This window comes from Prinia subflava, chromosome 2 (assembly GCF_021018805.1).
Source record: "Prinia subflava isolate CZ2003 ecotype Zambia chromosome 2, Cam_Psub_1.2, whole genome shotgun sequence".
In the NCBI taxonomy this organism is placed as follows: domain Eukaryota; kingdom Metazoa; phylum Chordata; class Aves; order Passeriformes; family Cisticolidae; genus Prinia; species Prinia subflava.
Window position 1 is genome coordinate 75,289,589 of NC_086248.1, and position 27,816 is coordinate 75,317,404.

General features: G+C 42.1%; 1 protein-coding gene across 6 annotated transcripts in view; it reads left to right on the forward strand.

Moving 5' to 3' along the window:
* PDE10A (phosphodiesterase 10A) overlaps positions 1-27,816 on the forward strand; it is a 360,121-nt gene that overhangs the window by 173,256 nt on the left and 159,049 nt on the right. For 2 of the 6 annotated variants that reach the window (XM_063390614.1, XM_063390615.1), the window contains exon 1: positions 3,439-4,583. The exons of 2 other annotated variants lie outside the window; for them this stretch is intronic. In XM_063390614.1, coding sequence (XP_063246684.1) covers positions 3,725-4,583 — 859 coding nt within the window. In that variant the 5' untranslated portion in view covers positions 3,439-3,724. 2 more of the 6 variants (XM_063390619.1, XM_063390618.1) reach the window with 2 other exon arrangements.

Genomic DNA, 27,816 nt, shown 5'->3' on the forward strand with positions numbered 1-27,816 from the left:
AATGACGTGAGTATATGGTTAGTACCACAGTGGGATCAGTGACATCACTGCTGTGGGGCAATGGAAATTTTGATGCTGACTGAGCAGTGAAAACTCAGACTGACATTGACGAGCAAATGTTTCACCACCAATCTATCCCCAGGTATTGAGAAAGCCATGAAGCCCATTTAAGTTGTCTGCAAGTCTGTATAATTTACAAATACAAATGTTGAGAGCTTGAAAATTAATTTTCACTGTCATCTAACTTTTCTCTGTGATTGCTTTTGCTTGCCCAGCCAAGAAGCAGGGGACCAATCAGGTATGAATTGCCAATGGCTAGTGAATAGTAATCAGATGAATAGTTTGTAAATAACCCTTGACCTGAAAGCTGCTTTTCTAGGATATCTGATCATTTGTTACAAATCAAAATGTATTTTGCCTGTTCGATGAACATACAGATACATATTTTTACATGCACAATTGACATGCCTTGTATAAATACACAGATATCCAGTCTGATGCAATGATATTTGAACAACTGAAGTTTGGATGAACAGCAATTGGGGAATATAGCATAGATTAGCATAGTTAAACAAGATTTCTATAATTATAAATTGATGCTGTAAAGTTTCAGTAATTTACTTTTGATATTGACAGAACAATTTGGGACTAATCTGTCTAAAGGACCTGCTTTAAATTTTTTTGGTGACTGGCTCTTGCTTTTTGTCAGTCATTTAAACCTGATCAGCTCTTTCAATTTAAACATTTTACAATAAGAGTTTTTCTAATAAGAACTTGTTAATTGCCAAACAAACAGACTGCAAAAACAAAGCACAATTCACTGAAATGCTGTTTCCATTGACAAAGCTTTCTCTCAGAGAATTAAAATATTCAGTGAATCTCTAGTCCTTGTGCAGCAGTTTTTAGGGAAAAGCTCTCTATGTAGTGGTTGGACTTAAGGAAATAAAAGCTTCTCACACAAATAAGCATATGAAATAGTTACGAAACTATTTTAGTAAAGGCAAATGTACCAAGAGAAAGTGAATCACAAAAGCAGATTCAGTTTTCTGCATTTTAGTACAGGATTTTTAGGCAACAGGTTTTAAGAACCATGCAGATGGAAACAGTTTAGTAAAACTGAGTCTTGTTTTGTTTTTTGGGGTTTTTGTTTGTTTAATTAGAGTCTCTAATCTGTTCTTGCGTTCTAAACTTTTTTCAAACTCTGGGGATTGTTTCTCACTGTTACTGAACATTGAGGTTGCTGGAAATGCACTTTAATTTGAGAGCGTTGCTATTTTCAGAAGAATATATTTTCAGCGTTACAGATTGATGCATAAAGACTCTAGCTTTAACAGGAGTTGGTGTGTTTTCTAGCATTAAAAGAAGTCCTGAAATGATAAATATAAAACACTTGAACGATTTAAAATGAAACCCCAAAGCGTAGGTTTACACTGTTTTCAAAGCAGGAGTCGGAATTCGAAAGAGCGAGCCTAATTTTGAACGGAGATAAGAAGACTGCGGTAGTTCGATGAGGATTCCCGCCGACACCAGGACGCGGTAATGCAGCACCTGGAGTGGCGGCGGACGGCGCGGAGGTCTGATCTCCGGGAAGGTAGAGGAGCAAAACAGAATCTCCCGCTTTTCGGGTGCCCTGCTGGCAGCGGCAACACGAACATCTTTTCCGCCAATATCTGCAACGGGTGCGGCGGTGCCCGCTCCATCCCCGCCGCGGGGCAGCGCCCGCCCCGGCTGCGCGGGACCCCGCCGCACCTCAACAAAATCTGCTGCGGGCGCCACGGCGGCCGCCCCGCCTCGGTGGGAACCAGCGCGGCGGCCGCTTCTCCGCCCGCTGGCGGCGGGCAGCGCCGAGGGGATGCGTCCTTCACCTGGGGAGAGCGGTTCCCTGCGCCCCGTCCAGGTAGCTGCGGGGCAGGAGCCCCGGGCGCGCTGTCGTGCCGCGGCGGGGTGGCACTGCGCCGGGCACGGTCCCTCGCAGCCGGGCCCCGGAGGTGCCCCCGCCCTGGCGGTCGGCGCCGGGGTTCCCCGAGGGAGCTCCCGCCTGGCGCCCGGGCAGCCCTCGCCGAGCCCCCGCGCCCGCTCCGAGGGCGGGGTTCGCCCCGCTGCCCGAGAGCCGCCGCCGGGCGAGGGGAGGCCACGGGCAGGCACCGCAGCCCCCGCCCAGGTGAGCGCCGCCGCTTCGGGGTGAGGGCAGCGGCGCCAAGGGCTGCAGTGGCTGCCCGGGTGATGAACGATGATGGCCGGTTCCCGGCGCTGACAGCGCTGGGGCACGGCTGTCCCGGAGGGGAGCTCGGCGGCGGGCTGCCCGCAGCCCGGGGGCTCCGATCGTGCCCGCGGGCGGCGCGGGGCATCGCCTCTACGACGGCCGCGGTCCCGCTCGGCCCGGCCCGACGGGAGCGCCCGGTCGGGCTGAGGGGAGCCCCAAGGCCAATTGGCCGTGTTTGGCCACCCTTTCCTGCTGCTGGAGGTGAACCCCGGTGGGCTCGGAGCTCTCCTCCCGCCTTTCGGCAGCTGACGACTGCTGCTAGAGAGAATTTAGGGCGAAACGAAATAGAAGCGGCGGGGGCTTTGAGCGCGGCTATCGGCCCCACTCCAGTCCGAGCCCTCCCTTGGGCTTCCCTTGGCCGGGCGTTCGGCCGGCGGCTGCCCCGCTGAGCGCCGCCGGAGCGCGGACCGCCGAGGCGCCGGGACGGGCGCGCTGCGGCCGGACTGGCGGGGCGAGGCGGCGGGGCGGGACCCCGAATGCCCAGGGACCCCAAGGCGGCGTCGAGGCGGCGCTGGCCAGCGCGACAGGCTCCACTGGGGAGCGGCGGTGCCTCTGCTTGCGGAGCAAGGCCGGTGGCTGCCCCGGAGCCGCACTGCACCTGAGAGAAGGGTGTGAGGCAGCCTCCGGGGAGCCGGAGGGCTCGGGTTGAGGGGTGGGTGGCTGTCAGGGTGCCAAGTGGTGGGAAAGGCGAGGGGCAGCCAGAGCAAACACATGTGATACTGAGCGTCGGGGAGGGTCTGCGCATCTTCGCGTACAAATGGTGTTGGATGCCCCACAGAAACGGAGGGGCAATTCCCTGGCGTCTCCAGCCTAAGCACAGCAGGCCGTCTGCCTTTTGATCTCAGCAGCTGGAAATATATGTTTAGAATACTGACACGCATAGGGAGGATCTTCTCCTCGTGTTTCTCCCCGCTTTCCCTTTAGGTAACCGCTGTGCCGTAGCTCCCGTGTGCGCGCCTAGCAGTGAGAGGAAGGGAGGGAGAGGGGAGGGAGCCTGGGAAGCGCTGGCTCCGCCAGTGGGCGTTTTCTGGCGGCCGGGGCTGGTGCTGGAAGCGGCACTGCAGTGACTGTATCTGCCTCTTTGCAGGCGAGCGCGCACATACGGGGCAATATTTGCCTCGCTCGAAGAAAATACAGATTGTTGCCGTTTTCTTGCTTTGAATGCGAGGTGGGAGCATGGGGAAAAGCGGACTTTAAAGGGGATCGAAACCGCTTGGCGGTCAGTAGCGCCGTGTCCCCTCTGGCCTAAAGGGGGAACGGAAATGTGAGCATTTTGTGAGGGCGGGGAGCCGGGGTGCGGAGGAAATACTGCCCGGGAGTTACCGGAGGGAACGCAGGACCGATCCGCGGTTGCCCCTTGTTTCGCTCCGTCCTTTTTCGGCTTTCCCTTTCGCTTTACTCCGGTATCTCTGCTAGACGTCCTGCCTTAAACTACCGCGAAAGGGAGGGAAGAGCGGAAGCATGTCCAACCCGGAGAAGCGGTTCTTATCCCGCCCCTCGGCCCCCCTGGCTGCAGCACCCGGGGAAAAGCCCGGCTCCGGCAGCCGCCCGCTCCACTCCCATGGCCAGAGCGGTGGAGGTGGAGGCAGCGGCGGGTCTCCTCCTCCTCCCCCCGCTCCTGGAGGCGACTCGGCTGCCTGCAGCTCCCTCTCCCTCCTCCTAACAACCACCACCAGCAGCAGGAGCCGCGCTACAGGCACAGCCTCCTCCGCCGTCTCCGCCAGCATCGTCTCTAGAGCGGCAGCGGCTCCTTTCCTCGTTCCAATCCCCTCCTTCTCCTCCGCTTCTCCATCTTCTTTTTATTTCTTGCCGCCGCCTCCTCGTTTCCCCTCCTCATTTTCCTTTAACCTCACAAGTCTCCAAGGGAGGGAAGGAGGAGGAGAAGCAGCGAAAGCGGCAGGAGGAGGAGGTGGAGGAGGAGGAAGAGATGTTGGCGGAGCAGCAGCTGCAGCAGCTCACTTGATCGCCCATCCAGGCGGCAGCGGCAGGAGGAGACTCTTCTGTTCTTCCTCCATCCAGGGCTTGCTGCTCCGTTCCGCAGCCGGCAGCCCCCGGCAGCAGCACTCCCGGCTCCTCCTCTCCCCAGCCGCCTCTCGCCCGTGGTCCTGCATTTCCCTCGGTGCTGCAGCAGCAGCAGCCCGCGGCGACGGGATCCGAGGAGGCGACGGCCCCGGCGGGAGCAGGACTCCTAGGCGGCAGCAGCGGCAGAGAGGCGCCTTCTTCTCCTTCTCGTCTCCCCTGCTCCCAGGGCCAGACATGGAAGATGGATCTAATTCTGCAAGCTGCTTTAGGAGGTTTACGGACTGTTTCTTGAATACAAGTAGGTACCGGAGCGCCGTGCCCGGCAGCGGGTCGCGCGTGTCGGGGGAAGGCGAAGGGCAGTGTCCGAGGCTGGGTGCATGCCTTGTGGAAAGGGCATTTCTTTGTGGGTGGGGGGAGGCGAGGACACAAAGGGGCCGTATACGTGGGGCGTGCGTGGACGCATGGAGGAGCGGCCGGGTGTGTATTGAGGATGCACGGACAAAGGGGATGCTCGATGTAATTGAGTGCTCTTTGTGGGAGCTGGCTGTTAACGCCTTGAGGATTTCGGCATTATTCCGGGATCAGAGAACTCCACATATATGTATGTCAGCCTTTAGCTTGGTACATGCTTGATTTGCTCAGGAATGACACGTAAGGGAATGGAGACTGTCCCCCCTACTTACTTGAACAGGCAATAAGGAAGCGTTATGGTATCGGCAATTGACAGAAAAGCAGCGGCGGAGGACCGACAAGGGTGAAATGGATCGCTTCTTTCTGCATCCCCCGTCACAGCTGCCACGCGCGTTCACATTCCATATTTCTGATTCGGTTTTGGTACCGGGTGCCGCCTTCCCCTGGCCGTGGCTCGTTGTAAGGCGGGCCAGGAGCCCGAGAGGAAACATGTGCTCCTTGCTACGGGGGGCTGGCGCTGGAACGGGGATAGTGACCGGCTGGCGGGGAGGGCAGAATAAAGGGGGAATTGAGGCGTTCCACAAAGGGCGCCGCACTGCCAGCCGATCCCAAAGCGTCGCCGGCTCCGGCCGAGCCCGAACGCGGGGGAAGGGCGCGGGGCCGCGCTCGCCCCGTGCCGGCGGGCGGGAGCGGGGCCGGAGCAGCCGCTCGGCCTCCTCTCGGTGCGGGGCTCGGGGGAGCCCAGCGGGAGCGGCCCGAGCCCCGCGGCGGGGTGTGGGAGCGGGGAGGAGGCTTCGCGTGGCACAAACTCGCCGTTCGTGCGGCCCGGCTGCCCCTCGGGTGTCTCGCCCTCCCGCCTCCGAGGCGCTTCCCCGGCACGCCGCGCCCCGCCGGGTGCGCGCCCCGGAGCCGGGCTGGCCCCGGCACGGCCGCGGCTTCGGGCCGAAACCTCCCGGGGTCTGCCTGCGTGTCCCCCTGCCAGCCCCCAGTTCCAGCGCCCCGCCGGGAAATGTGCGGGGTTCGGTGTGGTCACGGGACTAAACAGTTTACAAGCAGATCATGTATCAGGGCTGAAATATAGGTATAATAGGTATATTTTTTTATAAGGAACTTTTTTCCCCCCTCTTTGTCTAGTATTTCGATGCTTAGGATGACTTCTAGCAGCTGTGGCTTTATTTTCTTTTTATGACAGCTCCTTAGTTTGTGGATCTATGCCTTAAGGTGCCTCTAGACTTGAATTTTAATCTGTTAGTATACTTTGATAAGGGTGGCTTTTTGGATACAGGTGGACCGTGTACGGTTCATTGGAGGGATGTGAGAAGAACTACAGAGATGTCCACTGAAACCTCATTATCTGTTTTATTACTTACAGCTGTCTTGAGCACAAGAGCTTTCAAGTGTGGTAGTACTTGTGTTCCAGAGCAGTGGTGAATAAAGATGATCATTGTATTTGCTGCACTGTCTTTTTGCAACTTTATTCACTAGTTGTTTATGGTACAGAGCCACATACTTGTTTAGTCCTGAGACCTGAAGGGAATCCTAAACACTTTCAGTTTTAATTTTCTTTCTGTTTGAGAGGGGTAGAATGCTGCCATGAGTGTGGTACAACACTGATGTTTTAAAATAAGCGGTCTTGAGAGCAAGGAACTGAACCAGGAAATGTGTATCATGTAGGGCAGTTCACTCCTATGCTAGACCAGGAAAAAGATGATGTGGAAAACATCAACTTTGTTCAAAACAGCTTTAAAAGCAGTAGTGAATTCAACTTAAGCTATTTTATGAATTCTTGAATACAAGAAATTTGGTCATCTTCCACTGATTGTGACCTCTGACTGAAGATTTTCCGGCAGGCAGGAAAGGAGCAGAACTATTCTTTCCCCTGTGAGTTTACTGACGTCTAAGAAGACACGCAGGCTCTCTCTGTGGAAACACTTTTTCATACCCTGTAGCCCATGCTCATGAAACTTTCAAGAACTTAAAAATCTGATATTCTCTGCTCTTTTTTTTAATGTGATTGAAACTGACCAATGAGCTCCAAAGGTATTAGTAAGGTCAGGTAGACAGATGGACAGACATTCACATGCAGTGCTTATGTACATATGTGTACCATTCCTTCTCTCCCTGAGTGATTACATAAATCTGATTTCCTTAGGAAACCAGGCTGAAAAAAGGCGTGGAGGGAAGTCAAACAAGATACTATTCAGTTCCAGTGCAGCCACTGCAAAGAGCACTTGTCCAACTGTTTGGAGCGCTGCACACAGTCCTGGTTACAGTGCAGCCGGAAGGCTATCATTGTTTTGAAGAGGATGAGATCATGTAAAATAACGAAGATAATGTGCTGTGTCTCATAGCTTTTATTTCCTGAATTGTATTTTAAGGTCTAAATCATGTCTATGTACATATATATGCTCTTTAACTTTAAAGACAAAGAAAAGAGCCTAAATGTTTTTGCAGGGAACCTGAAGAATTCTGAATTGAGATGAGTCCTTCTGGAAAGAAGATTTAAAAGTGGCGTAACAGAATCCTCAAGAGTGGAAAACAGTGATATTGCTGGAGATGTGTTCTTCTTTCATCTCTGAGCTCTTTTGACTTGCACGCTCTCCAGTTAGAATTTTGTTAAAAGGTTATTATTATTAAATTTTAGGTTCTGCAATACTCAGTTTGTGCCATATTTGGCTGTTTTTCTTGGTAAAATTCCTGATGAATCACTGGACTGCAGAAGCTTATATGAGCTTTGTGTGATGTATGTTGGTTTTCATAACTGTTTTAAGTCTTGGTGCATAACACAGTATTTTAAGAAACATTTAGTATTGAACATCTTGGATCAAGACTCCAGTGGAGTTCTGTCATATTTGGAATATTGGAAGTTGCCAGGTACCCCAGTATTTCAGGTTTCTGGGAAATGTCTTGCCTTTAGGGGAACATCCCATCTTCCTTCCACATTCAAAGTCTTCTCTCATGGCACAGGTGTAGCGTATGTTATCTATGTCCCATGAGTTTACTGGCAGCTATGCCTTCTTTACAGTATCTGGACTTTCTGCTTGTCAGAGAATTATCAGCATATTTTTATTATATACAGTTACCTTTTTTGTGGCTGTTTTAGTCCATACCTTTGCGTGCCAGATGCTAAGACTTTCTGATTAAGCAGCACTCGAAGAAAGAATACAATGTAGTAAGATCTGCTGTTCAGGAAGAAAATAGAAATTAAAATTTAAATAATATCAAAAGTATTCCTGTCACTTGAACTAATTAAAAAGTTAATCTTGTCTTGACTCTTGTTTTTCCTGGTCTGTGTATTTGTTTTATTGCAGTCGGGGTGTTCTAAGTTACATGCTGATCTTCAGCAATGAATCCCTTGTGTGAAAGTAGACAGAATTTGGTTTTCCAATTAAACCATGCCTAAAATTTAGAAGATGTGAGAAATGAAATTTTCTCTGGTTTTCTCCCCATAGATTCTGACTCCAGGTTAATTGAAAGCAAGATTATCACTAAAGTAGGGTATAGTTATGATAAGTGATGTCATTCAACAGCACAGGACTAGTATTTCACATTTTGCAGTAATGTATAAGAGCTCCATGTATCCTGGTCTGCAGCACTGCCATTCTACTTAGTGGGATACCAGAACAATACATAGGACCGGTAGCAGGGAATGGCATGCAAAGGTAATGAAAACTGTGCAAGCACAAGCAGTTAACAGGGGAGAAAGGCTTGCTTTTCCAAGTCAGCTATTTTTACAAATGTTTGTCTGTAAAACATGCAGTTTACATTTGGAATATCTGATGTTCTGGCCCTTTGACTCCTCAGCTCTGATGCCTGTGCCTGATGGTTTAGGAGTACCTAGCGCTCATAAGCCTTAAGAGGAGGTAATGCCTTCCCTGTTAACTCAGTACCTTGCTCCTCCTGTGAGCTGGGCTGTAGAAGGTGTGATTATGCACAGTGGGATAGTTTAGATGAGCTGGGAAGTGATTTCTTTTTGCCACTTGTGTGAGGAGGATTGCAGCTTATTTAGTACTCTAACACAAGGCTGGCAGCTTCCTTCACCCCATTTGTGTCCTTCTCTCTTTTGCTCACGTTTAAGCCACCCTCATCAGCTGGACATGGTGAAAACCTGAAGTGTAAAGATGAGTTTTTATTCAGCATTTATGTGACTTAGTGACTTGATTTTAAAACAGTCATGTGAGTGCTTATTTGCACTAATGGTCTAGGGCATTTACCTGGCTGACTTGCTCTTATGTCATCTGTCATACAGGTCAGTACAACAATAACTTCTGTTTAGTTTTAAGATTCTGTGATGTTTTCTAATACAAATAGATAGTAACCAACATTCTCTCAATGTTATGAAGTCGTGGACTTAGTTTTAGATTCAGAAACTTAAGAATGAGTCTGTGAGTGAGTGGATTTTTATCTTGGAAATGGCTTATGCAGCTTGTTGATGTTAACCTTGCTTGTGTTTAAAATTGTATTTCAGACTGAGTTTAGCATCCACTCATTTATTTTAATGCTACTTTAAAAAGTATTTGAGTTTCAAGTAATTCTGTTTAATACTTGAGCATTTGATTGTTGTTTGTTTTATAATATTAAAATTTTTGCACTGTTGGCACTACCATTGTATTCTAAAAGAAAGCTAAAACCATAAGTAAAAATATATATAAAAAGAAAAAAGGCTGTTTGAGGGTTTTAAAGTTGTTTTTATACTCCCTCTGCTGGCTGTTTCAATTACAAGTACCTGTACTCAAACATTGTTACTAAATCTGCTCTTCCTTTTACTGTTTTAGCAAATAGTAAAGTGTATTAGATTTCAATCTATTTTTAAAATTTTTTTTAAAAAGTATGATTGTTAAATAAAAAAACCCCCACTATTTGCAGGAATGGGAAATCTGACAGGTTTTTGTTTTTTTTTTTTTTAGTGGAACAGTGTTTCCATTTTTGTTATACCTTGTATCAATTTTAACTCTTGTCCTAAAAACAATTGAATCTTTGGATACCTTGGTCACATCTTCACTAGTAAATTTCACAGAAATAACAATTCATATGTTGTTCCAAACAATTTGTTTATCTTTTTCATTAGTTGTAACAAATTTTTATCCAGCTTTGAAGAACAGCTGTGATGAAATGTAAACGGTCATGCTATGTTTTGTTAAATGAAAAAAAGATAAAATTCAGTCATGAGTTTGACGTATTTCTACATAACTAGCTACAATGCTGCACTCAAAGTGTTCTGCAGATGTAAGGGATAATTTCTTAAGGTACTGGTTTTATTAAAGTAGTGTACAACAGTGTTCATTCAAAATATTTATAACACCCCAAAACTGTAATTTCTAGGCACTTCAGAGATTATATACTAGGGTTTCTTTATATATTATACAAACGAAGCCGCTGCATTCCCCGTGGCCGTCAGTCACGGCTAGAACAGTTCGGTATTTCTTGGTGTTTCTGCCGAAGTTCCAGCTGCTGGGTAGCGTGTCCTCGCTGGTGCTGGTGCTCGGCTTCCCCCGGCCGGAGTTTGGAGAGTGCCACCTACTGATTGACAGCTCCGAGGGCGCTGCTGCCTTTGCCATCTGAGGGCTCTCGCAGCTCAGCCCCGCTTGGCCTGGCCATGTGACAAGTCGATGCAGTTGAACCTGGCAACTGTGCGGAATCAAGTCTCAGCTCTGAGCTCTGCTATTAAATGATGCATTTTTTTTTTCTTTCCTAATTTGTTTCAAGGTGAGAACACAGGATGTTCATCCTGGCAGGTGGGCTTGCCTTGCCATCTTTATCCCTTTTTAAAAGCTTGTGAGAAAGTATCATATTTCTGTGGTTTCTTCATCACTTCTTGTCAAGCTGTCTTAATTAGTGTGGGAGGAACCAGCCTGGCTGGTGTTTATTGGAGACTCTGGCTCCTGCTATGCCAGACAATGGAATGATGTGTTGCACACTCCAATGAGGCTATTCAAAAGGCAGGTAACAGACTCACCATCATGACTTTGTTAACAGATGAACATTCCAGAATGCTCATGATGTGTTTGTTTTTGCAGGAGAGAATGACAATTTGGTTAACAATTTCTACATTTTTACAGGAAAGTCATGCATTAATCTTTATTTTAGTGCACTCTAAGAATGTTTTATTTCAACGTTCAAGTATACTAATTATGTCCTAAAAAAAAAACAACTTGGCAAGAATTAGTCGAATTAGTTAAAAAATGTTTCATTTACATACTTACAAGGAACTCCTTTATTTCAGAGTTTTTAAAATATATCTTTTCACGGTTATTTGTTGCTGCAGGAAGCTTTCTTAATTCCAGCTCCTAAGCACCTTGTCACAGGTGGCATTAAGAACAAAAAATATTTGGTTTTACAAATTTCACATTCTTTTGGAAAAACACATTGATAGCAAGTTTTACTCTGTGTGAGATTTTTTACCAATAAAATGTAACATCATTAAGAGATGCCAAATCTTGTAGCTCAAAAGGACTAAAGTTGTGGTCAATATATTTCTTGAAGACTATCGGAAGTAGTTCTGGCTCAAGACTGCTAAAAGATAGGGCTTTTGAATATTATTCACTGCCTTCAGAGAACTCATAGTAATGTTACTGACATCTAATGTAAATAATAATAAAAAACCTCAATGTAGAAGCATCGATAGTAATCTCACCTTTATTGGTGCTGGGACCAAAGAAGAGATTGTCAGGGTCTGAGACCACTTAATGCACCTTCCATCTGAAAACTTTAATGTTTTCATTAGCACTTACTGATCTGATTTCTTGTTTCTGTATTATCAGCCAACTCCCATACACCAGTGTTGTATTTCTCTTAGCCAAGTTTATTCAGCTGATAATAATTTCAACATTCTTCCTTCCTCTCTCCTTCCATTTGCATCAAAAAGAAATCCCCTAATGTCAAGCCAGAAATACTTCCTAAAGAAAAGAAACCTTTTGCATCTGAAGTTCTAATAACTTTGTACAGAAACCTCACATCTCTAATCCTTCTGACCCATACATACCCAAAATAGCAGGTGTTTGTAGCTGCTAAGCACTGCTATTCTTACTTTAGTAGTACTGCTTGCTTTGCTTCACCCTGTGGGGAAGTTTCCACACTGAAAGAAGCCACTTCTTTGTCATGTATATTTGAGTAGCATTTCTGCAACATTGTGGTTCAGAGAATAAGATGCTTAGCCTGAATTATGGTGGCTAAATGTGCATGTTTTTTATTCTTCTGTGACTTTCCTCACTGTCTAGTTTTTATATCTTCATTGTATTTCTTCTGTAGTATCTTATTTTATTTGCTTCCAAACTGGGTAAAGCTACTTCCCTTTCTTCTAAAGGTCTTTGACTTAGTACAAAAAAAAACAAAAAACAAAAAAAAAAAAAAAACCACAAGTCTCTTTATTTTACTAAAGGTATTTTTTCACTAACACTTAACAGTTGAGTTTATGATAACTCATTCTTTTACTTACACTGGGTTTTTGTGTTTATATTTTGGTTTTCCTTCATGCATATACAGATACCTTGGCAGCTTCTCTAGAGTGAATTCTTTTTTGGAAAATAGCTCTGTTGGCTGTCCTTTCTTTGCATGCCTGTCTTTCAGTTATATTGTAATTTCAGTTTTATATTACTTTCCCCTTGTCCACCCATAAGCTTATTTTAGCTGATGTTTTCTTCTTGATTGCTGAATTGTGTTGATTTTTGTTTCTTCCTGCAGTGGTCTGGTGTCTTATACTGTCCTTTTTACTGTTTTTGTTTTCCCCAACTACTTCTGTTATGTGAAGGCACTATGGTGCTATTCTTCTTCTGGTATGGTTCACTTAAACAATATTGTCTGGATTTTTTTTGGTAAGAAGAAATTTTGCATGGTAGTTTGAAAACGCTCACGATGCGTTCTCTATATGTGGTGACTCATTGTATTTCCTAATCCGCCACTGTCTGCCCAGCCCTAACTGTGATGTCAGTAGAAATTTTTTCTTCTTGCTTTTTTTTGAGCACACGTAGGACTGATGAAAGTTACTGTTTGATGTAACAGGAAACTGAACTCATCTGTTCTCAAAACAAGCACTGCCTTAGCTAATGTGCTCAGGTTTTGTTGTGCCACGCTTCTGTGTCTCATTCTTGAGAGCAAATTGCATTTGTGTGGATGTGTCCCAATGTTCCTGTTTCTTCAGTTTTCTCCAGTACAGACTCCTGAGACAACTGATCTTGGAAGCTGCTTTTTCATGGATCTTAAGTGTTAATTGTAGTTTTGTGGCCTTCAGCTCATGATTATGAATGCAAGAAGGTCTTAGGATTAGAGGTGTCATTTTGAGAGGTGCTTTGAAGACATCAGAGAAAATGAGTGACTTGCAGTCTCCAATGTTTATAGAACAGTACAACTTCTGGCTTAGCTCTTGTGATGGTAGAGAGAACAGGATCATTTGGCATGTTGCAGGAACTTTCATAGACTTTTTCTGGGTAGGAATGTGCTTGTAGATTGCGTGTTTCTTTCAGACCTTTTTTGGACTTTTGTTGGAGCTATGTGCAGTGCTCATGCTTTTTGAACTAAGCACAGAGGATGTGGGCTTAAGCTTTAGTCCTGTCTATTCTGCTTAATTTCTAGTGGGCTCCTTGGTCCAGTTTAGACTGATGTCTAAGTGCATGTACGTTGGGAGTAAGCAAATGCAGTCTCTTCCCAAAAAGCACTGGGAATTATATTTGCATCTTCCTGTAGGAGAAGGGAGTACAGGTGACCTGGCCCCACATAAGTGACAGCTGTGTTAATTACCCAACACAGCCTCGCCCTGATGAGTCACAGCTGTATCCGATAAAGATAAGAGTGATAAAAGCGAGGAGGAAGCATCATGCAGGATCGTGAAGGTGAGAATCATGCAAAAGAAGGCTCCTGAGGAGAGAGAATCCGTGCTGTGAGGTCAGTGTGGGTCTGCAGTTGGAGCCTGTTGTTGAAACCTGCAGTCACAGTCCAGCTGGGTAAAAGCTGCAGTCAGAGTCTGCAAACCAATACCTGCAGTCAGAGTTTAGCAGGAAATAACCAGCAGTCAGAGGCTGCAAGGGAAACCTACAGCAGGAGCTTGCTGCAGCCAGAGTCAGTGAACAGCTGGAGTCAGGATGGCTGAGCTGTAAAGAGGAGTAAACCAGGACCCTTTTCATGCTGTGATAAACAAGAACTCTGTGTCTGGGCTCATTTCTACCCTCTAACAAGAGGGCTCCTGCAACTTCTTCCCACCGTGTAAAAGGAGTAGAGTTAGGCTTTGCAGACACAAGCTGTGACATACCCCCATACTTGGTGGTTAAAGATCAGGCTCTGGGATGTTTTATTACTTGTTTAGGGATATAGCTCTGTGGAGCAGCAGAGGAACCAAACAGTCTAAACTGTTTGTCGCAGTAGGCAGACCTTGTTTCTACACACCAGGTTCTCCTAGTAAACCAACTACAGGTTCTACAAAGTCCTGAATGAAAGATGCATGCAATAAATAAGGGACCATATTGGAGGCTTGCTGCCTGAGTCAGCACAGTTATTTATATTTTCTGTCTTTGTTTCCTGGACTTGCTGCTTTGAAAGCATCTTTGGAAGTTGTGACTAAAATGTGTATATGAATGTTCATAGGAGAACAAGAAGACACAAAGTTGGTCAGTTGATAAGGATGAAGGAAGTATGTGTGGTGATATTACATATCTCAAGTTAATGAAGGATGGTGGAGACTTGTCCATCTATGACAGCAGTACTGAAGGGACAAAAATCAGGAATAGAATAGGGAGAAGACTGGAATGGTAAGAGGAGTTTAACATTTTTTAATGCTCAAAGGAGTGAAATTACAGCAGGAGAAAACATTCATGCTTATAGGGAAAGCTATTTATAAACTTTAAGAGGTTTCTTTTGGGGTAGATGAAAGGCTTGATATGTAACTATCTCCCAGCAAATTATCAAATTTCAAGGGAATCTCTTCAATGAAGTATGAGATTTGACTGAAGTAAAAGATTACTGGGTTTTTAAGTGTGAATGTTATTTTTCTTTTTAATGTCACAGATAATTTCTTTCTACTTAACTATTAACTTTTTTGTCCTTAGTAACCACGTGAGTGTGTATGGTGAATCTTATATACTTTATGAATGTGCTGACAGATAATAATTTATTTCTTTACTTTTTACAGCTTAATATTATCTTCATGAGTAGGCTAGCTGCTATTTGACAATCTTTTGTTTATGCCAGCTGAGAATGTCCTTTACTATTGTTTTTTAAGGTCACTCTGAAAGTTTTACTGTTCTACCCCATGTGGGTTTTATTTCCTTTCTTCGTTTCTTTTTTTTTTTTTTTTTTTTTTTTTTTTTTTTTTTTTTTTTTTTTTTTTTAATGCTTTAATTGCAGTTTAATAACTGATCCACCTTGTTCCTACTTTTTTTCCCCAATCCTTTATTAAAGTGTTATTCCGGCTGCATGTAGAGCATGTGCCCTTCTCTGTCTCTTAACGTGAATGGCCTTGGGTGGCTCTGGCTGTGGATATGTTGTGAGTATAGCTAGCATCACTGTGGTTGGCTGCTTTGATGATGGTGACCTTGTACTTGTCCATGACAAGCCTTGGATCTTGTTTACAAGATGATGTTGCAGGTGTTACCTTCTGATTTGACTGCAAGGCTAATCTTTTGTTTGTTTTTCTTCATTCAGCTGTCTGTACTTCTTTAAAAATACGTTGAGCTACTCTCTTAGCACTGTGCAACATCTTGTTTTAACAACTTGTGTTTGAATCAAAGCAACTAACTATTCTGCTGTGCCAAGAAACACTTCTACCCAAGCACTTCTAAAAAGGAGGGTTTTGTTTCTTTTGTTTCACAATTCTTTTGGTGTTTATGGAGCTGAAGGGAGGAATGGTAAGGAAGTTGAAATTTGCTATATATATGTATCAAAATTGAAAAGAGAACATGAAAACAATTACACAGTTATATTGAGCAATATTGGAATTTTTGAACTCTTTTCCAAGAACAGAAATTGTTTAAGCTTTGTTTAAATATAGTTCTGTTCTGAATTTCACTTTGGAAATTAAACTAGAGTTGACAAACTGATTTTAAATCTTCTATAAAGACTTTATTATTGGATTAAACCCATATGATTTAGGTATATTTTAGATGTCAGAGATGAGCTCCAGCAGGTCTGCTAGTGACAACTGAGATACTTAACCTGTGCTTCTTTGCTTGCAGTCACAATCAGGTCAGCAGAAGTAGCAGGAAAAAGGCTCAAGCACCTTGTTTGGCTTCATAACTTGTGATACACGCAGAGGTGAAGGTCTGCTGAGTTACTGAGCTGTAGGCTGCTGTGATGGATGAAAAACTGCAAAGGTGACCTTGGGTCCTACTCGTGTACTGGTAATCTCGAGAAGCAGATTGCAGAAGGCTGTTAGGAACAATGAGGACATAAACTGTTACACTGTCTGGCTTCATTCCCCTTTCTGTCTGTTAATTCTGGAACGTGTCTGCTCCCAAAGCAGGCTGTTTCAAGGGGCTGAGATGCGTTAGATGCTTGTTAACTCTGGTGTAGGGTAAGTTTTCTAATAGTTCACTTCCTGAACAAGTTCAGGAAGTTGAGTTTTGGAGTCAAAGGGTCACTGGTGCTGATGAGAAGCCTGGTGACGCATCAGCCTGTTGCTGGGAGCTGATGACAGGATAACCCCTTTCATCAGCAGCTCATCTTGGATGAACTTAGCTGTGCTTGGTACACTTGCGCCATAGTTTCATGGTCACTTGAAGTTCACATAAACTAACCCTCCTGTTTAAATAAATGGCCTGATTCTTCCTCCTTAAGGCTGCTCTTTCTATACAGGAATACTCCTTCCCTTGTGCAGACCCGTTTACAGGTTGGAAGTGTATGTTTAAAATATGTTATTTCACATGGAAGATGAGGATATAGCATGATCTATTTAATGCAAACAGCTATCTTGGAAATAAGTCAGCTTTATGAAGGTTTCTGCTTATAAGCTCAGGGTTGGGTGTTTTTTTGGTTTGCTGTTTGTTTTTTTCCCTCATAGGACTTTTGTTTCTCTGGCTCAGTATTTTCCCAGCCCAGAATGTGCATGATGTTGATAGGAAGTGTTACTTGCTATCTTCTTTTTTTTTCATAGCAACTCCCAAATCCTTCTAATTCTCCTGTAAAGACATGTTACAGAGATGGAATTGCTAGTTTTCTTTTGGGCTTTTCTACTGGTGGGGGTTGCATGAAGGTTTTGTGGGCGTGAAAAAATTTTATTTTCATAGAATCATTGAACATCCTGAGTTGGTAAAGAACTGCAAGACCATCGAGTCCAGCTCCTGGCCCTGCACAGAAGAGCCCCAGGAATCACATCATGAGCCTGAGAGCGCTGTCTATGTGCTTGGGAACATTGTCCAAACACTTCTTGAGCTCTGTCAGGTTTGGTGCTGTGACCACTTCCCTGGGGAGCCTGTACCAGGGCCCAACCACCCTGTGGGTGAAGAACCTTTTCCTAATATCCAATCTAAACCTCCCATGACACAACTTCAGGCCTTTCCCCTTGGGTCCTGTCATTGGTCACCACAGTTTGCTGGCACTTACCATATTTTTGCCTCATTTATTGATATCGAGAATCAGAACTTGAGGCAGTTTTACTTCACCTTTTGTGATGAATTCTCTGTGACTTTCAGAATACACTTTCCTCCTCCTGTATATTTACTGGTATGGTTTGGCCACAACTAAGTGTGTTACAGTCAGTGCTGTTGCTTAAAAAGTGAAAAATCGAGCCTATGGAGGGAGAATTTCAGTCACTAATGTAATGTTTTCTGTAGATGTTTTCTTAAGTCAAACTTGCATCCTTGCATCAATAGGGAAATCTTTCTGAAGGTATATCAGAGCTCTTGAACTTCAGGATAATAGGTTTTGGGAGGAGTATCAGTAAAAGGTATAAATAAGGAGAAATAGATAAGTACTTTTAGAATTGTACAGTGACTGTAAAATAATATATCTTCTGTCCAAATGATGGTTACTGATATTTTCCTATGCTGCTATTCAGTGTGCACTTTGTCATTTACATGCAGAAGCATGGATAGCAGTCACTTCCTGTTCTGTACTGCTGGAGGTTAAATATTTATTTTATTTACTGGTGTCTTTTATATCATTTGGGTGTCGAAATATCTCTGTGAATGTTTAGTCCTTCAGTTTTATCAGCTGATCACCTGATGTGCAGTTCAGTGAAAGTTTTGTATTAAGACTTGGGATTTTTTTAGTTAGTTTTTAGCAGTTTATCTCAGACTTGTTTGGTAATAATCTTGTTCTGAAAAGAGAAGTATTTATGAATTATTTTGGTAAAATGCTGGAATACAAATATTGTCATCTTATTGACATAATGCTTTCTTTTTTTAGAGCAGTGTATAACTTGGGTACCACCCAAACTGCTGCTCTCCCATTTTGTATGTCTTCATATTTTAGCAACTTTGCTTGCTTGGTTTTTCTGTTGAAATACCATGAATCTGCTCAACTCTGAACCTGTTCAATTCAAATTTAGTGAGACAAAGACAAATAACCACTAAACCCTAATCAATCCAATAGTCATTAGATCTGAAGTGTGGATGTTCCTGATTCTTTTTCTTTTCTCCTTTTTTCTCCACCCCTTTCTTGCTGCCTGGAATGGTTGCAATCTCATAAAATGGGCAGAGTTTCTGTGGACACTTGTTCATGTCTCTGTGGTCTTCCCAGCTGCTGGTTTTCATGAACTCATCTGAACACATGTATGGTGCAGTCAAATTTGATTACAGTTAATCACAAGGTCAAAATCTATTTCTATGGGCAAATGTTGTTGCTGACAAACCAATGAGGCAATTGCATGTTTTATTTATTTTTACTTTTTAAGGGTCTGTTGGGTTTTTCTTGTTGTTGCATCTTGTCTGGTTAGCATTCAGGCTCTATTAATTATGTCTCTAATTTTTTTGGATTCCTAAGATTTTTAGTGCTTTATGCACAAGGCAGAGATACATAGCTTCTGCGGGAGAGGTCAATGATGTTTTCAGTAGCTTTTTCCTTCTCAAGTGTCATTTACCAAGGGACTCTGCAATCGAGTCATCGTGATGGGAAGTGCATCTCAGCTGATGTAATGCATTTGTGTTTCCTGGAAACAGAACAAAAATCACAGCTCTGCTTCGTTTAGTGTAAGATTTGTCATTGATTTCTGTTGTCATGTGTCGTGGTTTTAAGCCCAGCTGGAGATTAAACACCACCATTTATTTATCTATCATTTTTACTCCTATAATTTGATCTTTTTTTGTAATGGATTACTCGTGCTTTATGAATCCAATTTCCTGGCATTGGTCCCTCAAAGAAGTATTGAAAGTTTTGATTCATGAAGAATATTTTTACAAAATATTTTGAAATATGATGTAACTGAATCGCATTTCAACAAAACTTCTGGTCTTTTTCTCTGCAGACTATGCTAAAACAGGAGATCAACATGACTGATATGGCAAGAGGGGCTAGATGCATAAAGCTGGATGGACTTGATAAATTCTTCAAATAGACTAAATATTTATCTAAAGTGTTTTACTCCTGTCAAGATCTATGTAGTGTGTATTTCTCCTGTCAGCAATGTATTTTCTGAGGAAGATACATTCTGTCTGTCTTGGAAACTAAAATGCATTAAGTTGAAACAGTATCACTTTGTTCCTGTTGGCTGCAACTGTATATGTTTAAGCCAAATCACTTTTCTCTCTGATATGTTATTTTTTCTATTTTGCCTAAAATTTCATTTAATCTGAAGTGGAAACACATTACATTTCGTCACTAGAGAGTAATTAGTGTCTGCTAGTGAGTGTTGTGTTTTGACCTGTGGAACACAGTGGCTTGTCTTGCTATTTTTTTGACATGGTTTCTCTGACTGACTTCAGAAAAAGTTATGGCAAGAAGAACATGAGCTCTGTGGTGTACATGTGGTTGGTTTGAATGCATGGAGTGCCCAGATGTTTTTTTATCTGATCACAGAAAACAGCACACAGAGATTTACCTTAGTGATAACTTGTAGAGTGAATAATTATGTGTATCAAATTTGTAGCCAGAAAAGTCTTCAAAAATGCTCCAAAGCATTTATTTATTCTTATATAGCCTTGGTTTTGGTGAGGAAGAGGATTAGAGGAGAGGTTTGATATTTAGTAACTTTAGCTGATTTTTCTGCTGTATTTATGACAATGGTATTATAGGAGCTCAGAAAACATACAGCCAATTAAAAAAAAAGGCAAAAAAAGTCCCTCCTGTATACAGACATCACTAAGATGGTTTTTTTTCAGACTTCAGCCAAACTGCATGGTGGTGTTGTGAGAAGTTCTCTAGAACTGTTTAGGCACTCTTAACCATTGCTTATGCATGCAGATGTGAAAGCAAAAATGACTGCTTGCAAAGGTTCCCTTCTTGTCTTGGTCATAATAGGCACTCTGATGGCTCTGTATTATTAAAAAGAATAGTAATCGTGTTGTGGGTAATTCCCAACTCTAGCCTGTGATCTCAAGAAAGCTTGAAAGGCATGGGCTGAACCTCATGTTTGCTTTGACAGGAGGGCAGTGGCAGCAAGACAGACAGTTGTTCTTGCTGTATACTGTAGCATAGAAGACTCAATGTTTTGTTTGTTTGGGTTTTTTTATTTGCTTAACTCTGCATAAATCTTGCTGAAGAAAACTGCAAATGGTTTAAAAACAGTAGGATAAAGTTATTTGTAAAGTAAAGCAAAGTATGTTTTTGTAACAGCTGGAAGATACATACTGTGTTTATGGCTGCTTTGTGGCTGTACCTTTTGCCAGGCCAAAGATGAATTTGCAACTCAAATCCCAGTAAAACTCTAAACAAGACCTGGATCCACAGCTGAGAAATTGTACATAGGTGTTTTTGTTTTTTTTTTTTTTTCCTGAATAGACCTTTATTTTTTAAATGGAGTGATGTGTTTTTAATCTCATTTGTGAAATAAATAAAGAATGATTTAGCTTCAGATTTCAGGGAAATTAACTTGATAGGAAACTCTCAGATGATCTGAACTAATGAGTAAGGTATGTTAAACTGGTGAAAAATTTCTTTTTTGCAATGTTGGTGCGGTCAGCTCCTACGAAAGAGAACTCAAAACAAAGATCATCCTCCTATTTTTTTTCTTTCATCATTTACTTCGTATTGAACCACTCAGTTATTCACATGGCCTTTCTGTAAAATCATACATTGGCAGAAGCCCAAGGGCATGACCTGCATCTTGATTATTAAAAAAATAGAAATCAGGGGAAAGGAGGGAATTACAAGCCATGATGTGCTTTTCCAATGAAACTTCTACCCAGCTCTGCTACTGCTTTCTCCTTATTTGTATGTCCAACAGAAAATGAAAAGCAACTTTCCTTCACTAATTCCCCCATAATAAAAAATAGGGTTTTTTCTCTGCTAGTCTGAAGATGGTAGTGGAGATGGCAGCTTTTGTTTCACTTACGAAAGGATTGTGATATTTTGTGGTGCTTTTTAAGAAAACAAAACATTAAATAGCTATTGTACTAAGGGACACCAGCTGTGAAGTACACTAGAGGTGTATTTCTGAATTGTAACTTGTGTTTTGGACTTGAAACAGACTTTTCACTCCCACAGTGTTTGTGACAAATATTAAAAGTGTATTGGTAAGGATAATGTCAGTCTTGTAGCAGCTGGAATTTTAGAGCAAAGAGATGGTTCTTCTGATTGGATGCTGCAGACAGGCAACTCCCTGCTTTGTCCTCCAGCCAGTTGTGCAATGTTCATGGCTGAAAATCTGTCAACAAATTTTTTTTTTTTTGGGACATTTGTGGCAGCAGACCATCAAAGTTCCCTAAAAAACACACTTAAAGGCCACTGGGATAATCATTTGGATGAGAATAATTAATTCAATTAACTTAATTCCATGTTTTGAGGAGCACAGTGGAACAGCTTGAACAGGAATATTTGACATCCAATTATGTTTTAGTTTGTTGTACTTAAGAAAGTTTTTTGCTATTGAAAGTGGAAACCAAGAAATTTCTGTTTCAGGAGATTATTATCTGGTTTACAGCATATTTAAAGTCCCTTTACCCTTTTGTCTGAGCTCACAGCAGTACTACATACAGTTGCTACCTTTGGATTGAATTCAGCAGTATTTTCTGATTTTTTTTTTTTTTTTTAAGTTTTAGAGACATCTCTTTCTTTGACTCACCAGATGGGCCTGTGACATATTTGAAAAGCAGGAGGCTTTATGAAAATAAATGGTAGTTGCTGTTTCTGAGGCTGTGGTGAGGAAACAGTGCTGTTGGTAATGGGGGAGAGACTGGAGTCCAAACTATACACATAAACTAGTTTTCAATTCTACAACTGTTCTTCTGGTATTCATATAATTACATATAGACAACAGTTGTTTTTCAGTGCTGTGGCATTTTGAAGTGAACTACTGTGCTGGAGGGATGAAATAACCCTTCATCTGATTTAATGGATAAAAGAAGAAAGGGAAATAATGCTTTTAGATGCTGTTGTTAAATGGCAAGCTCCTGGAATTGTTGCAGATTCACTTAGTCACCTGCTCCCTTCCCTTGATGATTTTAAGTTATGCATGGTTTAAATTTAGATTTATGGTGAATATATTTTCCTGACAAAGGTACAATACATTAGTAAAATTCCCATGCATTATACATGTAGAAGGTGGGCAGCTAGTGGAGGCTAGGGAGGAAAACAGAGTACTACCAAGTGCTCGTAGCAGTATTTTTAACAACATAAACGAATCTGCTCATATCTTCCTAAAATACACAGGTGGCATTCCTGGTGCCTCCCCTACCTGCTGAAAGGGTGAGAGTACTTTCAGTGGTCTTTTCTCTTTCCAAAACTTGTCATTGTTAATTGATTTCTGTCATAGCCTTTCAGTAGATGCAGTATCATTAGGAAGAGGGGTTTCTTGAGGGTTATTTAATATCCCATCACAGCTTCATTTCAGAAGATACTTTCCTCAGAAAGACCAAACACCTGCCCCCATGCTTACTGCTTCACCAAGGGAGAACAGTTGTCAAATAAATGCGACTAGTAGTTTTATAGATACTCATAATCTTTTTGAGAAGTATCAGGGATGGATACCAAGCTTTAAGTAGCCATCTTTTAGCTGTTTGTTGCCATGGCTAGTGCTGGCAGCTTAAAGAGCTGCTTGGTTCCATTGTGAAACATCCTTCGAGAGATTAACGTGTGCAGGATGTCTTCATAGGAGGAGAACAGAAAGAGAGCAAGAAAGCATATTAAAAGAAAACCAAGATAGAATTTTGTAGTTTCCTTGCCAATCAGAAAATAAACATAGCCGAAAAGACAATTGGGACATCAAGAAGTGGAAGGGGCAATAAGGAATTTTCTGGCAGAAGATTTAAAAAATACCAACACAACATAAATAGATTATGACACATCAGTTCAGATTTTTCCATTGAGAAAACACAGTCCCACCTTCTCAAATTTCTGAAAGAAATATGCCAGCTCCTGAAGAGCTGAAATACCAGCTTTTGGTCATATTTCTTGTGATACATTCTTTATATCTTAATAGGACATAGGGACTGTGGTGATTTGTTATCATATAAATAAGGCACGTTCTTCATTGCAAATAGCAGCTAGTTTTCTGGTAGATGCCTTTTATGGTGCACTTGGGTTTTAATGCTTCCTCAATCATTTCCTTTGTTGCAGCTTAAAAAGGCAAAGACTGGCTTGCATCTCAGTTTCTAGGTGGCTGAGCTGGCTCCGTGAGAGAGGTTTTTTTGCAGGGTTTCCAGTGTGAAAGGAGGATGAAATTTCTTGGCCATTTAGAAAATCTTTAATTCTTTGGACCTTGAACTTACTTTTCAGATCTATTCAGACTATAGATTCCTCACATGTATGGGGTTTTTCCTTACTAAAGGTAGTGACTTCAACTGTAAGTTGTGCATGGAAAGGTAAAAGAACTTTACAGGCCCCTGAGTATCAGAGAGTAAAGTGTTTCATATCCAAAGTGTTCTTCAGGCTGTGGGTTTGTGTAGAACTGCGTTTAAACATTAAGAATGGCAAGAAAGTAGCTGAGACTTGACTGAAAACACAGGGATTTTCCTTTTTTCCTGTTTCCACATTTTCAGTGTTGCAGGATTTATTGATGTGTAATTTTTATTTTATTTTAAGTTTTTATATTACTTTTCTTCTTCCCTCGGGAGCACAGCCCTGTAACTCGCTGTCATCGTTAGCGCTCCGTTATCTCCCGTGGCTGTGTGAGGGCTTTAATCTTCCATGTAATTGATGGTGGCGATTGCTGCTAAAGCTGTAGAGGAAAAGCGTCCGTTCACCTTCGTGTGAAAATGGATGATTAACGAACTCAAGAATGTTTCCTCTCGGCTCTGGGCTGAGTAAGTAAGGCAGAGTACCTCAGGCAGTCTAATTTCCTGGCTTGATAATAGACTGGGAAAAGAGCCATTTGTTGTCTTCAGGGTTGTCCATATATGGACAAATCTTTTGCCGGGCTGAGTGAAAACAGTCATCTTTCAGGAAAGAATAGAATGTTACAGGATTTTAGGAAACAAAGCTTTTATAAGCAGAGATCTAGTTTAGAATAATTGAGGATAGTGTGCGTCAATGCACTTCAGACCTGCTCAGGCTCAGGTTTGTATCCTGGAAGTGTTTCAGAGCATGGCACCTCGACATGTTGAGCTTACCCCAGCTGTTTGGCAGCCCTTGTGTTGAGAAGGACCAAGGCGATGTTGGTGCAGGTGACCTGCAGACGTTCACTGCCTTTTTATTTAGATATGGATTAGAGACTAAGACAACATTTGAAGTGAAGTTAAATACAAGAAAGATTATTTGAGTCTTTCACCATCTGTGGCTCAGATGTATGCTTGTTTATCACTGTATGAAGACCTTTAAGAGTATCCCTTGATGATTTGGAGAACCAAGCTGATCGGTATCACTTAGGAGATCCAAGAATAGCTGAATAATTCTCGTGTTGACTGCAGAATTGTAGTGTTATTTTCTACTCACTCAGAACAGGGATTTGTGTGGGGTTCCCCCCTGTTTTTATTATGAAATACAGACTATATGTGTAAGCAGTGATAATCTCTGCATTTCATCATGTGGCAGATTTAAGGACAGGAAGCTGGTGGGGGAGGAATACATCAAACTTATGGTTGAAGGATTCTGTTTTATCTACTTTTCTAGTTTCAAGTGGTTACAGTATTTTACATGTAATATCTTTGTTCCAGGTGTAGTTGAAGAGACATTGTTTTCATGTTAACCCATGACAAATAGGGACTGTAGAAAGAGTCCTAGATTTCTAATAAGGGACTTTGTTTACAACTTGTCCCAATGATTGTGGTGTCAAGACCACAGGCACCCTGTTTAGGACACTGGTTGACTTCTGACCTAAGGGAGATTCCACAGATTATGCGATAGCAAATTTTGTTACATTGATCTGGAGATGGTTTTAGAGTGATTCACAGTCTTGAGGATGATTACATTTTGGCACATTGTAATTCAGAGCAGCTTTAACTTTTTTCCTCCTACCTGTTGTACTTGTAAGGGGAAGTTATACAAGAGAAAGAAGGAAAGATTTTTTTTTTTTTTTTAAGGTTAGTGGGACAAAAAGCAGCTGATGTGCTTTAGGTGTTAGTGAAAGTTTCAGCTGAACTTCTTACACAGAAATAAAATATTGTACAGTAGATTGCTTAAATTTGATAGATGCTTGAAATGGAATAATTTTCTTTTTTGACAGTAGGGAAATGCCCTTAAATATTTTTTATTGTCTTAGGGATTAGGTTAAAAAAGGTTATGAAAATATCTTTGGCTACTGAAAGTATTAAGGTTACAATAGAGGGAGGAAGGAATGACTGTAGGGCAAGATAGCAAAAATTGTCCTGCCTTTGAGACTAGGGTGTGTTAAGGGCTATCAAGAAACAGTATATGGATTGACTGTGTTACTGGACAGAATATCAAATAATGTAATGCAGCTTCCATAATATGGCTGTAAATATGTGGGATTCTGTAACTTAATGCTCTTCAATCAGCAGGAGATTGATGTGGCCTCACTGGCCTAAATTTTTAACCTTACATTTTTTTCCATGCTGTAGGGAAAGTATTTCACTTTTTAATATGCTTATTCTGAAAAAGAATGATTTTTAATTTGTATTTTGTGATGATTTTTTTAATTGGGGAGGGGGAAAAAATTTGCTTCTCTTTGCCTTTTAAACTTAGCAGTGAGTGCTTCAGCTTCCTGATCATCTTACAGAGCTTTCCTCTTACGGAGCTGACTTAGAACCTTTGCACAGATCTTCAGCTGTGAAAACTATTATTATATTTTTCTTGTATTTCTTATTAAGTTGGGCTAGTTTAAGCCTTTTCCTGTTTTTACTATTACAGTTTTTGCTGAAAGCAGAAGACAGTGCTACAAAGTAATTTCTTATTACTACTGCCTCCTTTCAGAAATACCTAATTCCTCTATTGAAAGCAAGATCCCAGTCTGGATCTATAGCGAACAATGGACCTTTTTTTTTTCCACTAGGGGAAAGGTTGGGGTTAGGTTAGGCTCAGCTAAGAGAAATGGACTGAGCCAGATAAAAATGAAATCGTTTTCTTTACTAATTCTTTAAACAGTTTTGTTAGATGTGAAGTTTACAATAATATTTTTCAAGAAGAATAAATATAAAAACATACATGAAGAAAAGTTAAATAAGGTGTAATTTAATTTTATTTTTACACTTCACTTATTTTTATGCTTTTCTTCAAAAACTGCACTAATACTTGGTGGGCATTACTTAGATCAATTAAATGGTTTATTAACCAATACTGAACAGTGGCTTGTCTTCATTCCACCCCTACCCTGAGCTTTGCAATGAAAAGTGTGCTTTGCAATAAAAGCATGCCTTTATTTAGCATGAAATATAAGATTTCATGGCATGTTAGTGAGAACATGTTGAAGGATAGCATAATAAGATTTTAGATTTTTATTCTCATAAAAAGTAACTTTATTAATTATCTGCATCTATCCTATAGATCTATTTTCTTGCTTTTTCTTATGTTTCTGCACTGCATATAGTACTTTCTAAGATCCATTTTTTTTCTGTTCCTGTCAATTTTACTCTCCCTTTCCTCTTGTATTTGTAAGATTGTTTTATGACTGTTCCTGATAACTTCCCAGGTGAAGTGTATTCTATTCCCTGGCTGTTGAGCTTGTACGGGGTTTTTCTTTATTCAGATAGCTTGAGAACTTTTTCCTTTCCAGGCTGCCACAGGCTGGCTTCTCTTCTTCATCTGTTTTTTTGGCATCCTTGCTGCACTTCATGGCTCTGTGTGCAGGTCTGCTGGAGCCCCAATCTTGGTTTGAAAGAATGAGGGTTAGATGATGGTGTGGATTGCCTGCATGAATTATTCCAAATGTATACTCAGAGCTAGTTTAAAGGACAAAAGGAACAAAGTCATAGGGAGGTTGCTCAGGAAGAGCATTGCTGAGTGAGAAAGGGTAAGAATGGGATCGTTGAGAAAGTGGTTTCAGCCTGGGTCTAAGGAAGAGTATGATCAAGTGGAGAGAAGGGCAAGCATTTGGGGAGGATTTATTTGGTAAGATATAAAGAACTGCTGACGATTTTCTCCTGTTAGAGGCTCTGTTCTATCTGATTTATGGTGATGAGGTACTAGATTGCCCATTGCTGAAATTTCTATCAGCTGGATTGTTCTTCCATGGCTGAGATAGAAATTTAACATTAAGTGAAGTACTGTGACTGGGACCATGTCCACATTAGTTCAGGTCAGAAATGTGATTTTAAGGTGACTGTCCTAGTTGTTTTCACTTGTTCTTGGATCACATCAGAAAATGTTTCAACAGATCACCCATCCCTTAACTGGATTATTTCAGACTAAGCAATCTGGACTGTGCATTACAGCATGTTCTCTTAAGAAGGAGGTTTGGTGTATAGGACCAGATTAGATAGCGTTTGAAATGAAATTAACCTAAACATTAAAAGTGTGAATGCTGTCATCACCTACTTTGGTCTGGAAATCCCCTCCTGTGCTAATGTAGGCACAGACCTGACTTGCAGCTCATTGTTTGAAAATTGAGCAGTACCACAGGAATCCTTTACAGTGGTTGTGGTGGTAGCAAACTGGAGGACCCAAGATGTGTGTCATGCGCTGAGTGATGTTTTGCATGCATCTAAGTGTCT